The 17,313-nt window shown below is 38.2% G+C and overlaps 2 protein-coding genes across 2 annotated transcripts; one reads left to right on the forward strand and one right to left on the reverse strand.

Moving 5' to 3' along the window:
* The first annotated feature begins 5,653 nt into the window (after positions 1–5,653).
* Positions 5,654–8,362, forward strand: LOC115973193 (3-hydroxyisobutyryl-CoA hydrolase-like protein 3, mitochondrial). Its single transcript, XM_031093444.1, has 5 exons — positions 5,654–5,787; positions 6,835–7,013; positions 7,184–7,311; positions 7,442–7,543; positions 8,073–8,362. Exons 1-5 carry the CDS (start codon positions 5,654–5,656, stop codon positions 8,172–8,174), a joined length of 645 nt encoding a protein of 214 aa, XP_030949304.1. The 3' UTR covers positions 8,175–8,362.
* A 2,315-nt stretch (positions 8,363–10,677) lies between these two features.
* Positions 10,678–16,511, reverse strand: LOC115976972 (nudix hydrolase 20, chloroplastic-like). Its single transcript, XM_031098574.1, has 9 exons — positions 16,127–16,511; positions 15,865–15,929; positions 14,835–15,021; positions 14,560–14,640; positions 12,777–12,902; positions 12,440–12,519; positions 12,204–12,319; positions 11,923–12,043; positions 10,678–10,983 (listed from the first exon to the last, which is right to left on the reverse strand). Exons 1-9 carry the CDS (start codon positions 16,436–16,438, stop codon positions 10,914–10,916), a joined length of 1,158 nt encoding a protein of 385 aa, XP_030954434.1. The 5' UTR covers positions 16,439–16,511; the 3' UTR covers positions 10,678–10,913.
* Positions 16,512–17,313: the final 802 nt, after the last annotated feature.

Raw genomic sequence — 17,313 nt, forward strand, 5'->3', positions numbered from 1 at the left:
TATTTCTGAGGGAAGGTCTTCAATCATGCTAAGGATATCATTAGGAGGAAGGCTTGTGGATGAGGATGAATCTGTAACAGGATATACACATAAGGGTGGAGAGAGGATCATGGTGTTAAGGGCTGGAGGTTTTCTTGAGAGATAATCAGTGAGGAGGTTATCTTTTCCTTTGATATGCTTGACTTGGAAAGACCATTGTGAAAACCAATTTGACCATCTGAGTAACTGGGGATGTGGGAGCATTTTTCTCTTGAACTGAAGCATTTTGGGAAAGGAAGACATGTCCATTTCTACTAAAAAATGATGTCCAAGAAGGTGGAACTGGAATTTTTCAATTCCATGTTTGACTGCAAGAATTTCTTTGAAAGTAGAATGGTAATGAAGTTCTGAAGGCTTGAATGCACCACTTTTATAGCCACAAATGCTCCTTTTACCATCAATTTCTTCAAAAAGAGCCGCTGCCCAATATTCATCACTTGCATCTGTCTGCAATACTCGTTTGCCTGGTCCTGGAATCTGTAGGGGAGGAAGCTTTTCAGATAACCTTTTTAATTGTTGGACTGCTTCAGTGTGAGCAGAGTTCCATTCAGGAGGGGATTTCTTTAGCAACTGGGCCAAACAGTTCCTGTATCTGGAGACTTTTGGAATGAAATCTGACATGTAATTCACAATTCCAAGAAACTGTTGTATCTGCTTGGCACTTGTGAGCTTGTCTGGGAATTCACTCAAAGAGACAGCTATGTGAGGCTGCAAAGTATATTTTCCATCTGAAATGTTTACTCCCAAAAAGTCTATAGAAGACTGCCCTATGACCATTTTCTTTTCTGAAAGCATTATTCCTTGAGATTTTACTAAACTGTAAAATTCAGCGAGCAACTTGGCATGGGATTCTTCATCTTTTGATAACAAAAGAATATCATCCACATAAATTAGTGCATTGGTCAAGAGTGGCTGGAATAACATTACCATTGCTTTTTGGAATTGAGAGGGAGCATTTTTTAGACCAAAAGGCATCACAGTCCATTGATAGTGGTGATCTGGAATGCAAAAAGCCGTCTTGTATCTTTCTTCTGGATGAATGCCTAATTGCCAAAATCCTGCTTTGAGATCAAACTTTGAAAACACTTTTGCATTTGAAAGATGCTGAAAAAGGGCACTCTTGTTTGGCAAAGGAAATTTGTCATCTGCAAGAAAGTGATTGAGATCTTGGTAATTAATTACCAATCTGAGTTTACCACGAACTTGCTCAGCATGCTTATTGACATAAAAGGCTTCACATGCCCAAGGAGAAGTTGTAGGTTCAATGAGGCCTTCAGATAGGAGAGTGGATAGTTCTTGGGTGGCCAAAGCTAAGTGTTCTGGATTCATTCTTCTGTGGCTGGCTCTGGTGGGGTTGACATCTTCATTTTTCTTGAATGGGAGGTATATGAAGAATTTTGGATTTTTCCACAAGGGGTTTGGATTTTTAAGGAGAAATTCGGAATTGCTGTTTGCACAACAGTCTTTGATAATCTGGAATTTTAGAGAATCAAAGGGGTCAACTGTGAATAAATGGGGTACTTGGGTCCAAGTGAGAAGGTGTTGCTTATGCATGAGTCCCTTTGAAGACCATCTGAGACTTGGTATCTGGTGAAGAAGATCAAATCCTATGAGAAGGTCTCTGCCTGTAAGGGGGGATCCAAGAACTTGGTGTTTGATGGTCAGGGTTGGAAAGATTCTGATGAGGATAGGCTTACTTTTTAAGGTTATGAGAAATGTTTCTCCATTTGCTGCTCTAAACATTTGGTGATGGGGTAGCCAACATTCTTCAGGCAGAATTTTGGGATGAAGGATTGTTGCTGTTGCTCCTGTGTCAAATAAAGCTATCACCGGAATAGGTCTAGAGTAGGTATCAAGGAGAAGGTGTACTTGAGCTATGGGTGTTGGGTTAGTCAAGGGAGCTATAATTGGCTGGGATGTGAAAATGGCTTGGATTTCTTGTTCTGAATCATATTCACTGTCTGGCTCTGAGTCTTCTTCTGAAGTGGAATAGGCTAGAACTGCCAAGGCCTGAGGGGAGTAATCATCATCCAATGAAAAGAGTGACTCTACATCAGAGAAAGGAATATCTTCTGCATGGATTTGAGCTTGTTCAAGAAGCTTTGCTGCTTTTTCCTTTTTCGGGTAATTTTTTGCAAAATGTCTTGGTTTTCTGCATACAAAGCAGACTTTTGAGGTCTTTCCTTTAAACTGCTTCCTTCTGAGAAACTTCCATTTCTTCTTCCCAAAAGAGTTTTTCTTTTTTTCTGCATAATATCTCTTCTTTCTAAAATATTTCTTGAAATGATTTCTCTTTTTCTGTGGACAAGCACAATTTTTCTCATAGCACTTGATTTGCAAGTCTTTCCTTCTGCAATTGTCTTTTAGCTTGCTATGGACTTTGTCAATTTCGGAAAGGAATTTTCTTTGGTTGCAGAGCTTTTCTAAGGCAATCAGCACATGCTGGTAGATTTCTCCCAAGGAGGATTGTTGCAACGTTATTTTTTGAAGATTCATCATACGGAGAGTTTCATCTCCTAATGGTTCTGGAAGGGAGTTGAGAAAAGTATGTTTGGCATTAACATCATCCATACCATTAAAAGAGTAGTATCTCCTTGACATTCTGTCAAAATGTTTCTCCAAATCTTTCCTTTCAAATGAGCAACATTTCATCAAGAGGAATTCTTCTCGAGCTACTTCTGTATAATGAGTCACTGAGCCCAGAAATTCGTTATGAACAATGGTGAAAAAATCTTCCAACGTTTTGCATTGGGCTGCCTGCCTTTGTCTATATTCTCCAAGATTGATCCACCATTCTCTTAATCTTCCCGTAATCCTTGCTACGAATTTACCAATGGTCTGGGCAATAGTAGCATTTGGAGCTTGAAGCTCAGCAATACACCAAGAATACATGCTGAAGATCTCATCATGCCATTTGGACGGAGGAGTATTATCCAAAGTGAACAAGTGTTTTGAATCTATAGTCGGAGAGTAGGCCAACCTTGTTTGATATTCTGGAATAAAAGGAGGTGGAGGAAAAATCGGTGGAGGGGATGGAGGTTTCTTAGGACGAAGAACATCATCTTCTTCCTCTTTTGGTTCCTCTTCCATCATGAACACCTTTTCCAGGCTAAGGTCAGATAGGTCTAGGTCAGCATCTTCAATTATTAGAAGCACCAAAGGTTCTCTTGGATCATTAAGAGTAAGAGTTCTCAAGAATGAAGAAATTGGATTTGGGGGATCAGGGTCTACAGCCAACATATTCATATCTGGAGGTCTAGAAGAAGCACCAACAATTGGATCTGGAGATTGGTTTATCTGTTCTTTATCTGTTTTCCTAGAAAGATTATTTTGAGGGCTGGATTGTTGGTCTAGTTGAAATGGTGCGGTATTTGTGATGCTTGGGAAGATTCCACTTGTTCTAAAAGGATTAGGATATGTCATGGCTAAAGGTTGTGGATTTTGAAAAGGGGAGGCTGATAAAAATGATGAGGTCAGGGGCAAAGCTAGGTCTTTATATAATAATTGCCGAGGTTGGTAGGATGTATGGACCTGCATTGGGAGAGTTTGGGTGGCTTCTTTCTGTGAGTTCTCCATAGATTGGAGTTGTGCCAGCAACTGTTTTTTCTCTTTTTCCTTTTGTCCAATGAGTGGAAAGGAAACAGACAAGTCTTTCACTGTGGAGGCTATGACTGCCAATTCTTGTTCTACTTCCTTGATTTTCTTCTTCAAATCTTCAATAAGAGAATTAGAGGATGAGAAGGTATGAGTAACTGCTTCAGCCATCCTTTTTTGATTATCTAGAATTCTTGAAAGAACCTTGTTTTGTGCTACAGCATTCTCCGCCTGCCAGTTCAAAGCTGCTTCTGCTGAAGAGACCTATTTTTTGGTGCCATCTGGATTAGTTCCAACAGGATTTTTAATCTTCCAGACATGTTTGGTATTGGCTTGGGGGTGGTCAAAACTTTCTAGTGGAGGAAAGTTCTGGGAGTAGGAAGGTGAAGCTTGGTCAAACATATAACAAGGAGACAGTTCTTGGTTTTGGGAAAGGACGGTAGGGGGAGATTGGTATTTTGGGTTTTGGGAAAGGACTTTTTGGTAATATGGGATTAATGGAGATTTCTGGTCCTGATCATGATTTTGTTTACTTGGAGAGGGAAAGAGAGATTTTTGTCTTCTGGTTCTGGGATAAAGAACATAGTAGTCAAATTTTCCCGAGGGTTCTCCTAGAAGGTCAACTTCTGGGTCTCCTGCTTCATACCTTTCTTTAAGCTTTTGCTGAGAAGATTTTTTCTTTCTCCTGGGATAATCTTCTTCAAAAATTTCTTCTTCTTGACAATCAGCACAATCACAAATATCCCACCATATGTGTCCAGTGGGTGATTTCCCTTCATAGCAAGGCTTTCCATCTTCCCGAAATGCTTTGATCTGGAGACCATCTTCTTTAACATAAGACACTGGTTGAAGCATAGCAATTTGGGTTGGGAAGACCGTTACATCCTTCTTTTCTGATTGTTCTGTCAGAAATTTCGTCTCTACTTCACCATTTGCTTTTCTTATGAAGAGAGGGTCTTTTGACTGGATCGGTTTGGTTGCCTGATGAAGCATCTCATATTTTGTAATCCACGATTCTGGGAAAAGAGAAGCCATCTGATCTTTGGTAAGTTGTCTTGGGACAAACGTGCACATGGGTGTCATTCCTGGATCAACCTGGATCAACAATGCATCATTAGATTGGGCTATATCCGGAACCGCCATATCAAAAGCATGATTCTGCAGCCGATAGGCCAACTGATAGTGAAGTGTGGCAACAAACGTATCCTGCACTTGAGAGGCTCCTGTAATTTGGACTTGAACTTTAAGAGCATCACAAAGATGGGGGTCTTTTAAAGACATATTGAAGTTTGGAAAGAGAGTAACAAAGATTGTTCCCGCATTTAGAGTGGTTTGAACCGTTCCTATGACAGCATTTTGATATTCCAGAAATCTGGAATCAAGAAGTGAGATTCTTGAGACTACAGGGAGTCCCTTTCTTCCATGGAAAGTCAAAGCCAATCTTACTGCGCCAAAATGAAGGTGTGTATAACCTTGTTTTTGCCATGGGATCACAAATTCTCTGGGGAGAGCAAGGTTGATGAAATTTTCTGTTTCTCTTGCTGGAATATTATACTGGTCAAACTTAGAGGCTTGAACATACTCTTTTACAGTAGAAGACTGAGTGGGACCTAACAATTTTTTTATGGATTTTTTGAAAGAGACTTGGGGTTTATCAAACACAGTATAAGGATTTACAATAGGAAAATCAGTAATTGGTATTTTACTATCTTCAGGTACATGGGAAATTTCATACAAGTAATCTAGCCTATTTGCAGTGGATTTTCGTAGAGAAAGATCAAAAACAGATTTAGTGGTATCAGTTACTTCTAAGGATGAACTTGCCATGATAGTTTCTAATAGAAAGAACTATTTACCAAAGACCTATCAGGACTTAAAACACCAACTTCAGGCTTAGACGTCCACAAGGAAACTTATGGTAAATAAAATTCTTTAAGGACTTTTGAGAACAAACTCCTTAGTGTTCTACTTGATTATCAAATCCAGTGTTCTGATGTGGTTAATACAGAGGTTCCACAGAATGTGGCAACTGCACACCACAGAGCATACTAATCAGGACAATAATCAAAGTATACTAATCAAAGGAGTGGAAACTGATCACAGGGCTCTGATACCAACTGCTACTCTAGAAAAGAGGAGAGGAGAGGAGAGGGTGTAAGAAGATTATGGAGACAGGAAAATTATGGAAGTTGAGTAATGATATAAACTACTATGGAGATGTAAAAAAGAACATGAAAATATGGGATAGAGCACAACACAAGATACAACAAACTGGAAGATATTATTAGATTCAACAACTTTTTTACATTAGACATTGGAGACTCTGGAGAACATCTTACAAAGACTTACAAGGACTGGTGATCATACAAGGCTTCTAGGGGATTTCTTTCTTTTTTTTTCACTCTTGCCTTTGTTTGTGGAGAGAGCAATAAGGTGAAGAGAAAAAAGGTAGAGGGATAGAGTGTTAAAGCAATGGGTTGAGCGGCACAAGGAAGGGAGAGTTTCTGCAATGGGAGAGAAAGAAGAAGAAGGAGTGAGTGGGAGAGAAAGAAGACTGAGAAGCGTGATTGAATAGAGAGAAAGAGGGAGAAGGAGTGATGAGGCGTTGAGAAAGACGATATATTTTTAATAAAATAATATATTTCATTTTACATTCGTGGCTACGGTAGGTTGTATATTTGAGAACTTACAATTCACTGTTGCTAAAAAATATAGCAATACATAATTAGGTAAACATGATTTTGCATGTTGGTTGGTAAAATAACAATTTGGGGGGGGGGGGGGAATATATATCACTGTCAGTTTTTTTAAGACCTTCTCTCCTTTTTTTGTGTGTTTATTAAAATACTTAGTATTCTAAAATTTAAAAAATAAAAAAATTTAAGAAAACATTATTTAATACTTTGTCTGTTAGTTAAAAATGTACAAATAATGAGAACTCCATGACTTTGGGTACTGCAGTTTTTAATTTTTGATACTTCATTTATTTAAGGTGGGGCTAGAGCCACATGATAACATTAATCTATGTAATTCAAGCGTTTATTTGTGATGAAGTCTGTAGTGCATATACGTTGTCGTTCGGTATGTAATTTCCTCTCATATTGTTGACTACAAGTATATGAAAATGGTGTTCGTGATGTTCTTTTAGCAATATGTACATGGTTTCTTGCTGAAAATCTTTTTGTCCATTTGTTATTTCAGTTCAGAGGATCCACATCAAGACATCAAAGCACTCTTGGCAAGATTCAGTGGTAACCCTGAGTCTGAGTCCCAATTAAAATTGCTTTTACCTCGTATAGTTTCATCTTTCGGCGCAAGTAAATCAGTTAATGAGACAATTGAGGAACTGAAAAAGCGTCAGCTGAGTGGTGAAGCAGCTGGTATGTTTAAGTACCAATTGGTTTTTTATTGTTGTCTGATTGAAATGTGTATACATTTTCTTGGTGCTCCCAAAGACTGATTCGTGTGGATGTCAGTTGGGTTTTCAAAATTTTAGCTTCCTCAAGTTTGTCATATGGTGCTGGCTGATTCCCATTCTTTCTTTATGCAGTGGTAGAGTGGGCTAATGAAGCCCTTCAAGGTCTTGGAAAAGGTGCTCTTTTTTCGCTTTGCTTAACACAAAATTATTTCTCTAAAGTTGCCTCTGCACATGGAAAAACTGGCAACGAATTGTCCACAGTGAGTTTTGAGTTCCTTTCCCTTGTTTTTTTCCTTTGGGAAAAAAAAAAAATTTATGGGGGATGGGGATTTAGTATTGTAGGAAAATTTGTAGAGTAACATGTGTACTCCTGCATTTGGTTGCGTCCAGCTAAGCGCTGTGATGAAAACCGAATATCGCATTGCCATAAGGTCTTCTCTACGAAATGATTTTGCTGAAGGTGTCCGGGCAGTTTTGGTGGACAAGGATCAGGTTCTATGACTTCTATCTTTAGTCTCTAAAGTCCCCTTCTCTACTGTAGAAATATGTGAAAATATTAGGTCCATTTGGTAGAGTTGTTAACAACTCATTTTCAGTTTTTAAATAACATTACACATATTTTCATACACTTTTTCACCTACACGTATTTCAAAAAATTACAAACAACATTACTCAAACTCCTCTCCCAAACGAGCCATAGTTTCATACATTCAAACCATATTTTCAGCATCCAAGTTTTTTTAAAAAATTATTTTATTATTTATATAAATAACACAGGGAATCTTTTTATAGAAGAGCCCTTTGGACTCGTCTTTAGCTAGTAACACCTACCTGGAACTAACCCCAGTCGAACCAGTTGCCTGGGGCATTCACCCCAACAGACTAAGCAGTTTATGCTCATGCTTAGGAGCATTTTCTATAGATCTTTGAGTGTTATATTTAAGTTTCTTCTATTGATGGTAATCATTTAGAACATCTTAGATGTATTATGCTCAGATTTTTTTCATGATTATCTTTGCAGAACCCAAAGTGGAGTCCTGGAAGTTTGGAGGAAGTAAATCACAGTGAAGTGGAAACTTTCTTTGAACCATTGAGCCAAGAAGTTGAGGAGTTGAGAGTGTGATTGATGCGTTATGACTTTCATAGTTATTTCCTTTTTTATTTGGGCTATATAAGGTGGGCTTTGCCCCCAGTGGGTTTTAAATGTAAGGGATGAACCGGACTTGCCAATCGACCTTGAGGTCTTTGGCAACCTCCATGTCCATCTCACCTGCCCACTTGCCCAACCCGCCCGTACCCAACCCGCTACAACCCGATTCGACTTCTCCGATGGTCAGACGCGGGTCCCGATCTCCAAAACCCGACGCCAACGGTTCGGTTTCGAGTCCTATCCTTTAAAAACCATTCAACTCGACCCACCCGAAGAAAGAACAACCTGCTGCGAATTCAAGTTTTTTGACGAGTTTTCCAGCACGATTTGGCAGATTTCGGCGACCAAAACACCAGATTCAGCGATTCTCGGCTCAATTTGGGGGAAAAAGCATCGGATTTGGCGAAATCTCTACCAGATCCGGCTAGATCGCACTGGATCTTGGACAGATCAGGAAAGATCTCGTCGATTTTCTCCTTTTTTCGGTGGTTTCAGCTTCACCCGAAACCAATGCTCACCCGACGGGAAATCAACCCGTAAAACCCAATCTCCGGCGATTCGGTTGCGAGTTGGGCACCTACCTACCCGATCTTCGGCGGGTCGGTTGCAGGTTGGGCACAAACCTGACTCGCCCGACCCGTGTACAGCCCTACTCCATAGTATTTCCATATTGCTTCAATAAGATAGATTGTGGATACTATTGAAATCTCTTGTAACCTACAAAAAATAAGTTGATTTAAGTTCATTGGCAACCTCCATTGTATTTCCCTGTTGCATCAGTAAGATAGATTGTGGATAATATTGAAATCTCCTGTAAGCTGCAAAAAATAAGTTGATTTTACGTAAGCAAAAGCTATCCAACTTTGTGTATGGTATTTTCTTCATGATGTTGGTGACTGATGATAGAATTTGTGATGTTGAAAAATATTTTGGGCCCTAAGAGTCCATATATGTTACATTAGGCCTTACAAGTGATTGTGAATGCTTCTTGATCCATGTATTGTTTCTCTCTTAAAATCAAGGTACAAATAACCTATTTGAAAATGTTGAAATGATTTTATGCGAAAGTAATAATCAAGGAAAAAAAATAGAACTAAAAAAAAAAAAAAAAACAAGTGGGGCTTCACTCAAGCTTGTACGATTTATCATGTAAATTAGGGTTGTCCACGGGTCGAGCGAGTCGAGTTTGTGCCCAACCCGCAACCCACCCATCGGAGATCGGGTAGGCAGGTGCCAATCCCGTAACTGAACCGCCGGAGATCGGGTTTTACGGGTCGGTTTCCTATCGGGTGAGCATCGGTTTCAGGTGAAGCTGAAACCCGCCGAAAACCACTGAAAAAAGGAGAAAATCGGCGAGATCTCTCCTGATCCGTCCAAGATCCGATGCGATCTAGCTGAATTTGGTAGAAATTTCGCCAAATCCGATGCTTTTTCCCCCAAATCATGCCGAGAATCACCGGATTTGGTGTTTTGGTTGCCAAAATCTACCAAATCGTGCTGGAAAACTCATCGGAAAGCTTGAATTCGCAGCAGGTTGTTCTCTCTTCGGACGGGTCGGGTTGAATGGTTTTTAAAGGACGGGACCTGAAACCGAACCGCCGGCGTCGGGTTTTTGAGATCGGGACCCGTGTCAGACCACCGAAGTAGTCGGATCAGGTTGTAGCGGGTCAGGCACGGGTGGGTTGGGTGGGTGGGCAGGTGAGATGGACAACCCTAATGTAAATGCATTAGCAGTATAGGCTGTATAGTCTTCCTGAATTTTTTTATCTTATAGACATAGGATAATAGAAAAATCATTCATTAGAGCATTCACAATGAGCTCAACAAACTCCCTTTTTCAAATTGTTGGTGAGCTAAACCCATTTTTTAGCTCCTTCGGCTCCCTACTTCCTCCCCCCCGCCCCCAAAAAAAAACAATTTTCTTTTCTGTTTTGTTACTATAATTCAACATTGATGATTGAGTACTGTAGCAAAGCTAAAGAATTTGCTACTATTTTTTTTTTTTATTTAACCCAACAATTCTTTCTTTCTTGCTCTCTTTCAATGCAGTGAGTTGGGTGAACCTAGTGCCCAACCCAACAGCAATGATGGCGTTGCAATGGTTTCAAGTGGGGGGCTACACAACATACACTACGCCACTGTCTCAGACAGCCTCCTTGTAGAGTTCAATAGCTCGCTCAACCACAATCAGTTTATGGCTACCTTGCCAATTGAGGCAGCATCACAGGGGTTTCAAATCGTGGCTAAAAGAAAAGGCATTGGGTTTTTGAGTTGTGGGGAAGACGGTTTTAAAGGGAAGGCTTGCTAGTGGCTAGCTGACAGTTTGGGGCTGGTGTGTAGAATTTGGTGAGTGGAGGTGGTTTCGGGTAGGTTTTTGAGACTGTGGATTAATATGTGGCTTTTCCATGACGCATAACCTATGAAAACCCTTTTGCAAAGAGCACGTTAGACATTGTTAATACCCTTTGTAGAAACCTTTCCAACAAACGTCGGTAGTGCCATATCTCTCATTCAGTAATTGTGGTGGCATGAACTTTTTTCGTTTTCACAAAATGTCTTGGCCCAAGTTTCACCCAAAAGATACAGGAAGCTACTAATAAAAAATTGATTCTTACAACACCCAACCCTTTCTTCCTTCATAAGACTATAATTAGCCAAAGTTAAAATAGATATTAAAAAAACAAAGGAAAACATTACAATTAAAAAGTATGATTAGGAGCAATCCCCACTCCTCAAACTTTGTAGTAGATCTAAGTATCCAAAATGTTCAGGACTCATGTACCTGCAAATTTTGAATATAAAAGTTAGAGTTTTAAGGTTAAAATTATGCTATAGATGTACTACTCATAGCAGTTCATTAAGAAACTATACTATAGGTCTGTTTATTAAAAAGCCATTTCATACACCTGCAGATTGACAAAACGAGGCAATTAATTAATAGAGATATATTAACTTAATGGCGCATATTATTTTTCAAAGTCAATTAGACCAGATTTTGCTCATTGTGGTAGTGATGCCACTGGGGCTGTGGGCTGCCTTTGTATTCCTTTTTTCCCACTACTAACATCAATGTATTGAACCAAAAGTTATTTTGTTGAGTCTTCCCAAATGCATTTGACACACAAGGGAAGTTCATAGGAAACAATCAACCCTCAAAGAACCATTTAAGGGCCCAATGAATGTGAAGAGGCCACTGGGGATGCACTTGCAATCATATTCAGATTTCCCTAGGCCTTTTTAATTTGTCAAGAATTAGATCTGCTAAGGTTCACACTCTCCCCAAACAACCTTCATATGTGAAGTTCTGACAATTTAGGGCACATAAGAAAGCTTTAGTCAAATTCAGCATTAGCTTAAAGTTTTAGTTCTCCCATATATAAGGGCTTTAAACAAATGCCCCATTTTTCAAGGTAGCTGTAACAAATGAAAATGAAGTAACAAATCAATGTTGGGGGGGGTGGGGGACAGATGAAGTGAGCTTGGTTGTGAAAAATCAGGAGAAATATTCATTTCGATCATTTGTTAATGATGGATATTGGGCAAGATGGCAACTAGTTACCATGTCTGTTGCCATAACTAGTATACGGCTATTGGCAGAAAAATCATTGTTATTGCTGCAGTTGTCAGGTAGTGGTACAGTCAGTGCATAGAAAAGAATGTGTGTTACTTTTTTTGTTAAACCAATTGCTAAAAAGTAAGAAAATAAGCTTAAGAGAAATACCCATGTCGAAACAAGAAATCAATGATGACAAGAGAGCAATTTGACTTGAAAAACTGTGTCCTCTGTATGACGTTTGCTACATGTGTCACAGGAATCAACTTGAAGCTATCCACCTCTCCATCTGTCACTCAACAAGACATTTACAAATGAATAAAATCCTCTATAGGAAAACCCAGTAAATCAAATAAAACAAATAGTCATTAGTCATTACTGAGATCAAATGACAAGAGTTGACCTTAGGAACTGATAAGAGCAATTGAAGAAGGCAGAGATTGGCCTACCTTGATTCTCAGGTCTAAAGCTTGCAGGCAGCTTCAAATCATAACAAAATAGAACATCTCTCTTATATCTGTAACCATCAATGTCCATATAGGAAACAACGCCAACTGGTATAGCCCTGTAAGAGAAGCATTTATCATCTCATTAGTGAGAGAGAGAGAGAATCCATTCTCAATCAAAGGCATCTGCCACAGCAAGGTAACATGAAATGATAATGAAATGGCAAATGAAAACTTACTCTTTAGAAATGGATTTGGGTATTCCTGCTTCCTCTTCACATTCCTTCACAAGATTCTCACCACAAGCAATCCCATAAGGCTAGCATTGCCAACATGGAAATATGAGGGCACAGAATTGTAATGAACGTAATATGAACCAGAAAATATGTTGTAGAATCACTTATTCACACTAGCTTTATGGGTTATTATTCTTGTTCAATGGCCATAAGTTACTCAGCTCTATTAAATTGCTTCTACAAAACAAAGTAAATTACTTCCAAAAATATGTAGCAAGGAAGAAATCCCCAGATTTCCACTTGCCTCAGGTTTTTAATCAATAATTCAATCATTACAAACCAGTCCTCCAGCAGCTAGATGATCAAGCATCCCTGGATAAGTGGGTTTCATTTGACTTCTCTTCCCTATCCACAAAAATTTTTGCCCATCCTTCTCAACATAGCCATTCATGTGAACCCCATAAGCCTGTATACAGGAACACATAAGAGAAAAGAATGCATAACTTATATCCATCAGTAACATGATCATAGAGTCAGATTCATCAATCAAAAAGAAAAGAAAAGGGATGTATTGCTTGGCATGTTCAAAGATTGATTATCATTCAGCCATCAATCAGTGGTACACACAACCAGGGACGAAATAAGATGGTAATAGTCACGTCCATAGGCTTACCAAAGATTATAGTGCCAAAAACGAAATAAAGGAAGAAGTTTAAAGCCAGTTGGACCAATGTACCAGAATTGACAACATTCCCATAGTTAATAATAAATCAAAAGGCAATCAAGAAGTCAAAAAGCACATATGTTGTATCTACTTAGCATGCAGTGAATTGCTCCTTTTATATATATATATGAGTAAATGAATGACTAAAAATCACAAAAAGGGGGTGCAACCTTAGTGCATGGAAGACATACAAAGGATGAGTGTACAAGAAAAAACAAAGGAGAAAAGAAAAATAAGTAACACCTAAAATTCGGACGGTCCATAAAGTATATGAAAGCTGTCAATGCAGTTGAGATTGAATTTGGTCTCACTCATCATGTAAGCTCTGTAAAAATAAGAAGTTTAACTTTACCACTAAGAGCTCACCGTCTTCAAAAGTATGTGCATTTTTTAGTTAGCAGAAACCCATTTTATGTTTATAGGTAAATACTTATCAAAAAAATGTTTATAGGTAAATACAACTCACATGCACTCACATAGAATTGAAACTATGACCTCACAGCCAGCCCCGTGTTTATGGAGGAAAGAGATGCCATTTTGCCTAAAGATGATTGGCTTGATTAGCAGAAACCCAGATATATAAGATAAATTTCACACTCTAATTTTATTTCAAAAAACTCAATTCATAGTCACTTATCTTTGAAAATCCCTTGGCTGAAACTATCATCAGACTTCTTTGACAAGATTGATTCGCTAGCATGTTTACTTTACTAAAAAACCCACGTGAAGCAAACTCACAATAAATTACCTAGCTTCACAGAAAAACATATTCAATTAAATATTCAACTAATTAGTAGTAAATGTAGAGCCCATTGATAATTTCCTTGAGGACATTTTTTTTTAATACTAATTTTCTGGTGAGGAGTATTTACATGTTAGCAGATAATGAAGAGGAAAAAAAAACAACATATGGTTGAGTTTGGCTGAGGTGAATGGCGAAAACAATTCATAAGCAAAAGGTGAACAATAAACATTCACCATATTTTATTTTCATTAATAAGTAGGAATTATGACAGAAACACCTTTTTTGAGGCCAGTCTAAGGCATTTTAGTCGACAAAGATAAAAAATTAATAAATAAATAAATAACTGAGTAAGGAATAGTTATTTCTAGAAACTACAAGTAGAGCATCAGAAAGATACCAAGTATTCGCTATTGAGTTTGCTACTCAATCGAATGCATAAAAACTAAAGAAAACAACCTTTTTTCTTTTTTTTTTTTCCTTTTTAGAGGGACAAAATTTAAATTAAAAAATTTAGAACCAAATCAAATTACAAGTGCCTAAAAAGATTTGAAAGGCAATTAAAAAAAATTAGGAATACAGATAATGGTGTCAACTATATCTCAATACAACATTATATCCAAAAGAAAAGAGATTCCACAATTCCTTAAAACACACCTTTATTCCAAAGTAAGGAGCTGCAGCACGTTCCAGTGAAAAAAAGATTGGTGCACCAAAGGATGATGTCACAGGGTATAGCTGATTGAAATTAGTGGAATACATAGTTAGCCAAGGGAACAAAGATCTTACCACAACTTGGACCCAAAGAATCTAATCTCAATCACATATTGTACACACATACACACAAAAACATTCACATTTCACTAGGACACATAAAATAAAAATTTTAAAAAAAGGAGGGAATCAATGCACCACTAAATTACAACTAGTACCTCGTTCCGTATACCTGGAATTAGTTCTTCCCCCAAAAATTTGACCACATCTCCAACTGCATTAGTCCTATCATCGGGTGTCCTCAGCATCGGGTGTAAGGTCACATGGCTGCCAATGCGGCCTCCATAAGAATTATCTTGAGGAAATATAAACACATCCTTGAACCTCCTTAAATGGTTAGCAAAACTGCACAGATTTCAAAAGTACATGATCAGCCTACTCCTTCGTTTCAAGCATAATATTACTACAAAATGGATTCAGTAATACAACACCCCCCTCTCCCACCCCCCCAAAAAAAGGACTGAGCAATTCAATTCATAGGGGTTGTTTGGCAAGTCATAGAACCTGGCCAAGTTGGCCAACTAATCTGTTTTTATTGTTTTTCAGTTTAGTCAAATAAGCCTAAAGTCTAAACAACTAAGTATATATAGAAATAAAATACCATTTCAATTAGAAATGGCTTCATTTTTTGTCCAAATTATATTAGAACTAAACCAACCCATCAGGTTGAAGCCTAGTGGTTGGAAGCTTGGCTTGAGCTGTAGACCCTAACATCCTTGGTTTGATCCTCACTAGGAGTTCTCCTAGATTACCTGGTACAAGATTGTGGCGGGTGGGGTTGCATATTCCTTTTAAATTTTACTTATCATATATATAATTCACATTTTCTTAACACGTTATGTTTTTGGGACAAGTGGAGTTTATAACTGTAGAATTGGTTTAGTTCTAACACTCCCCCACACGTGAACCCAAAGTCCCAATCTCTCCCATGATAAGTGGGCCCAACGAATGGAATTTTTAACCTTTTAAATTGGAGGTAGAATGAAGACACTGTTTTAACTTTTAACTCAAGACCAATTGTTCTAATACCACCATAAACTACCCGTTATCCCAAATGCTTAAACCGTTAAGAAATGATGAATTTAAACATTTAACTAATATTTTAACATATAGCTTGTCAAACATTTTCATGAATTTAACCAAGACAAATCAATGAAAATAGAAACTTCTCTTTTAAGCCTGCCTTACCCATTATGAATATAACCAGCGATTTGGTCTTCAATGACAAATGGAAGAAACTCAGATTGCTTTTCCTGCAACAAATTCAGACATTTTGTGTGGGCGTTTGGAAGCGCAGACAAAAACTTATTTAGCAAAAGGAAATGAACCAAACGGTCCGACTGAAAACTGTTTCCTATTCTTTTCTTTGATTAGAATATCTCAGCAACCAAACATTAAGCTTAAATATTACTAATACTGAGGTAAAAATACACAGACAAAAGAATATTACCGATCCGCGATTGCAGATTTTGACTTTCTGGAAGAAGCCTGAGAGGTCCGAAGAATCATGTGGAACGCTATCCGGTTGAGAAATCCGAACGACGTCGTCCCAGGTGAATGTATTGGTGGGTGAAACTGAAACTGATTGGGTACTGAATTTTACTGATACATTAAATTTGATTGGAGTGTGAGATGGAGAAGGAAACGGTGTGGTAAATGTACTGGGAAAAGCATGAGAAGGTTTGGAGATAAAGAGGGAAGAAGCAAGTGAGTATCGGATTTTGCGAGGGAGGTGAAGATAATTGTAAGTGCTGCACGCCATTTCACAGAAGGGAAGGAGGATGTATGTAACGACCAACGACTTCACTAGCAATCGATTCGAGTTTGGGCTTTCGAATGACGCCGTTTTATTAGTTCTCTTTGGGTAAATTTCACAAACTTACCCTCAGGTTTGTAATAATACTACCACGTCGGTCTAAAACATTCTAAAACTTACTAATTTAGACCTCAAAATACAACTTTATCCCTAACTTTTATTCTCTTTCTTACTCTTTCTCTCTTTTGTCTCCGTTCCTCCCCCTTCTCTTAAACTCTCTTTTCTGAGTTCTCTCTTAAATCTCTCTCAAACCGGCAAAACTCATAACCCAACAAACTTTAAAGAGTAAAACCAAAACTTTTTCAAAGAATATAAATTTTAGTTTCGTCTAATAGGTACTAACAAACCAAATAGGATAGAGGAAGCAAAGAAATTTGAGGGAAAAATTGCAAACTAACACCAATCTCCAAACAATTTCGTTAGTTAGTAATGTTTATAAACTAAAAAACTAACATCTCGAGTGTATTAGACTCGAGTTCACTGTAGCAACTTGAGCGTAAAATACTCGAGTTTCATGTTGAACTCGATTATTAAAGAATCGATTTTCCTATCCAGACAAGCCAAACACAACAACGAAGAAATAGAACTCCAGAGAAGACAAGAACAAAAACGACGAAGAAATAAAAATAACGAAGCAAGTCAAGTAACAAACCAGAGAAGCAACGGTAGCGGTGACGAAGGGCGAGGAAATCGGCTCAGACTTAATGTGGGTGTACTTAATCGGCTCAATCTTTATGGGTTTGTTCCTAAGTTTATTTTTGATTTGGGTCTGGTGGGTGATCTTTTCTCCTTCTTCTTCTACCGTGTGGGTTTGTTCTTGG

This window comes from Quercus lobata, chromosome 2 (assembly GCF_001633185.2).
Source record: "Quercus lobata isolate SW786 chromosome 2, ValleyOak3.0 Primary Assembly, whole genome shotgun sequence".
Lineage (NCBI taxonomy): Eukaryota > Viridiplantae > Streptophyta > Magnoliopsida > Fagales > Fagaceae > Quercus > Quercus lobata.

Excerpts from the sequence above, each read along its gene's own strand:
- LOC115973193 (XM_031093444.1), top strand. The coding sequence starts at position 5,654 with ATGTGGCAACTGCACACCACAGAGCATACTAATCAGGACAATAATCAA. Across the intron at positions 5,788-6,834 it reads AGGAGAGGAGAGGAGAGGGT|TTCAGAGGATCCACATCAAG; the intron begins GTAAGAAGATTA and ends TTGTTATTTCAG. Across the intron at positions 7,544-8,072 it reads TTTTGGTGGACAAGGATCAG|AACCCAAAGTGGAGTCCTGG; the intron begins GTTCTATGACTT and ends TTATCTTTGCAG.
- LOC115976972 (XM_031098574.1), bottom strand. The coding sequence starts at position 16,438 with ATGGCGTGCAGCACTTACAATTATCTTCACCTCCCTCGCAAAATCCGA. Across the intron at positions 15,930-16,126 it reads AAATCTGCAATCGCGGATCG|GAAAAGCAATCTGAGTTTCT; the intron begins GTAATATTCTTT and ends AATTTGTTGCAG. Across the intron at positions 12,044-12,203 it reads CTTTAGACCTGAGAATCAAG|ATGGAGAGGTGGATAGCTTC; the intron begins GTAGGCCAATCT and ends GTTGAGTGACAG.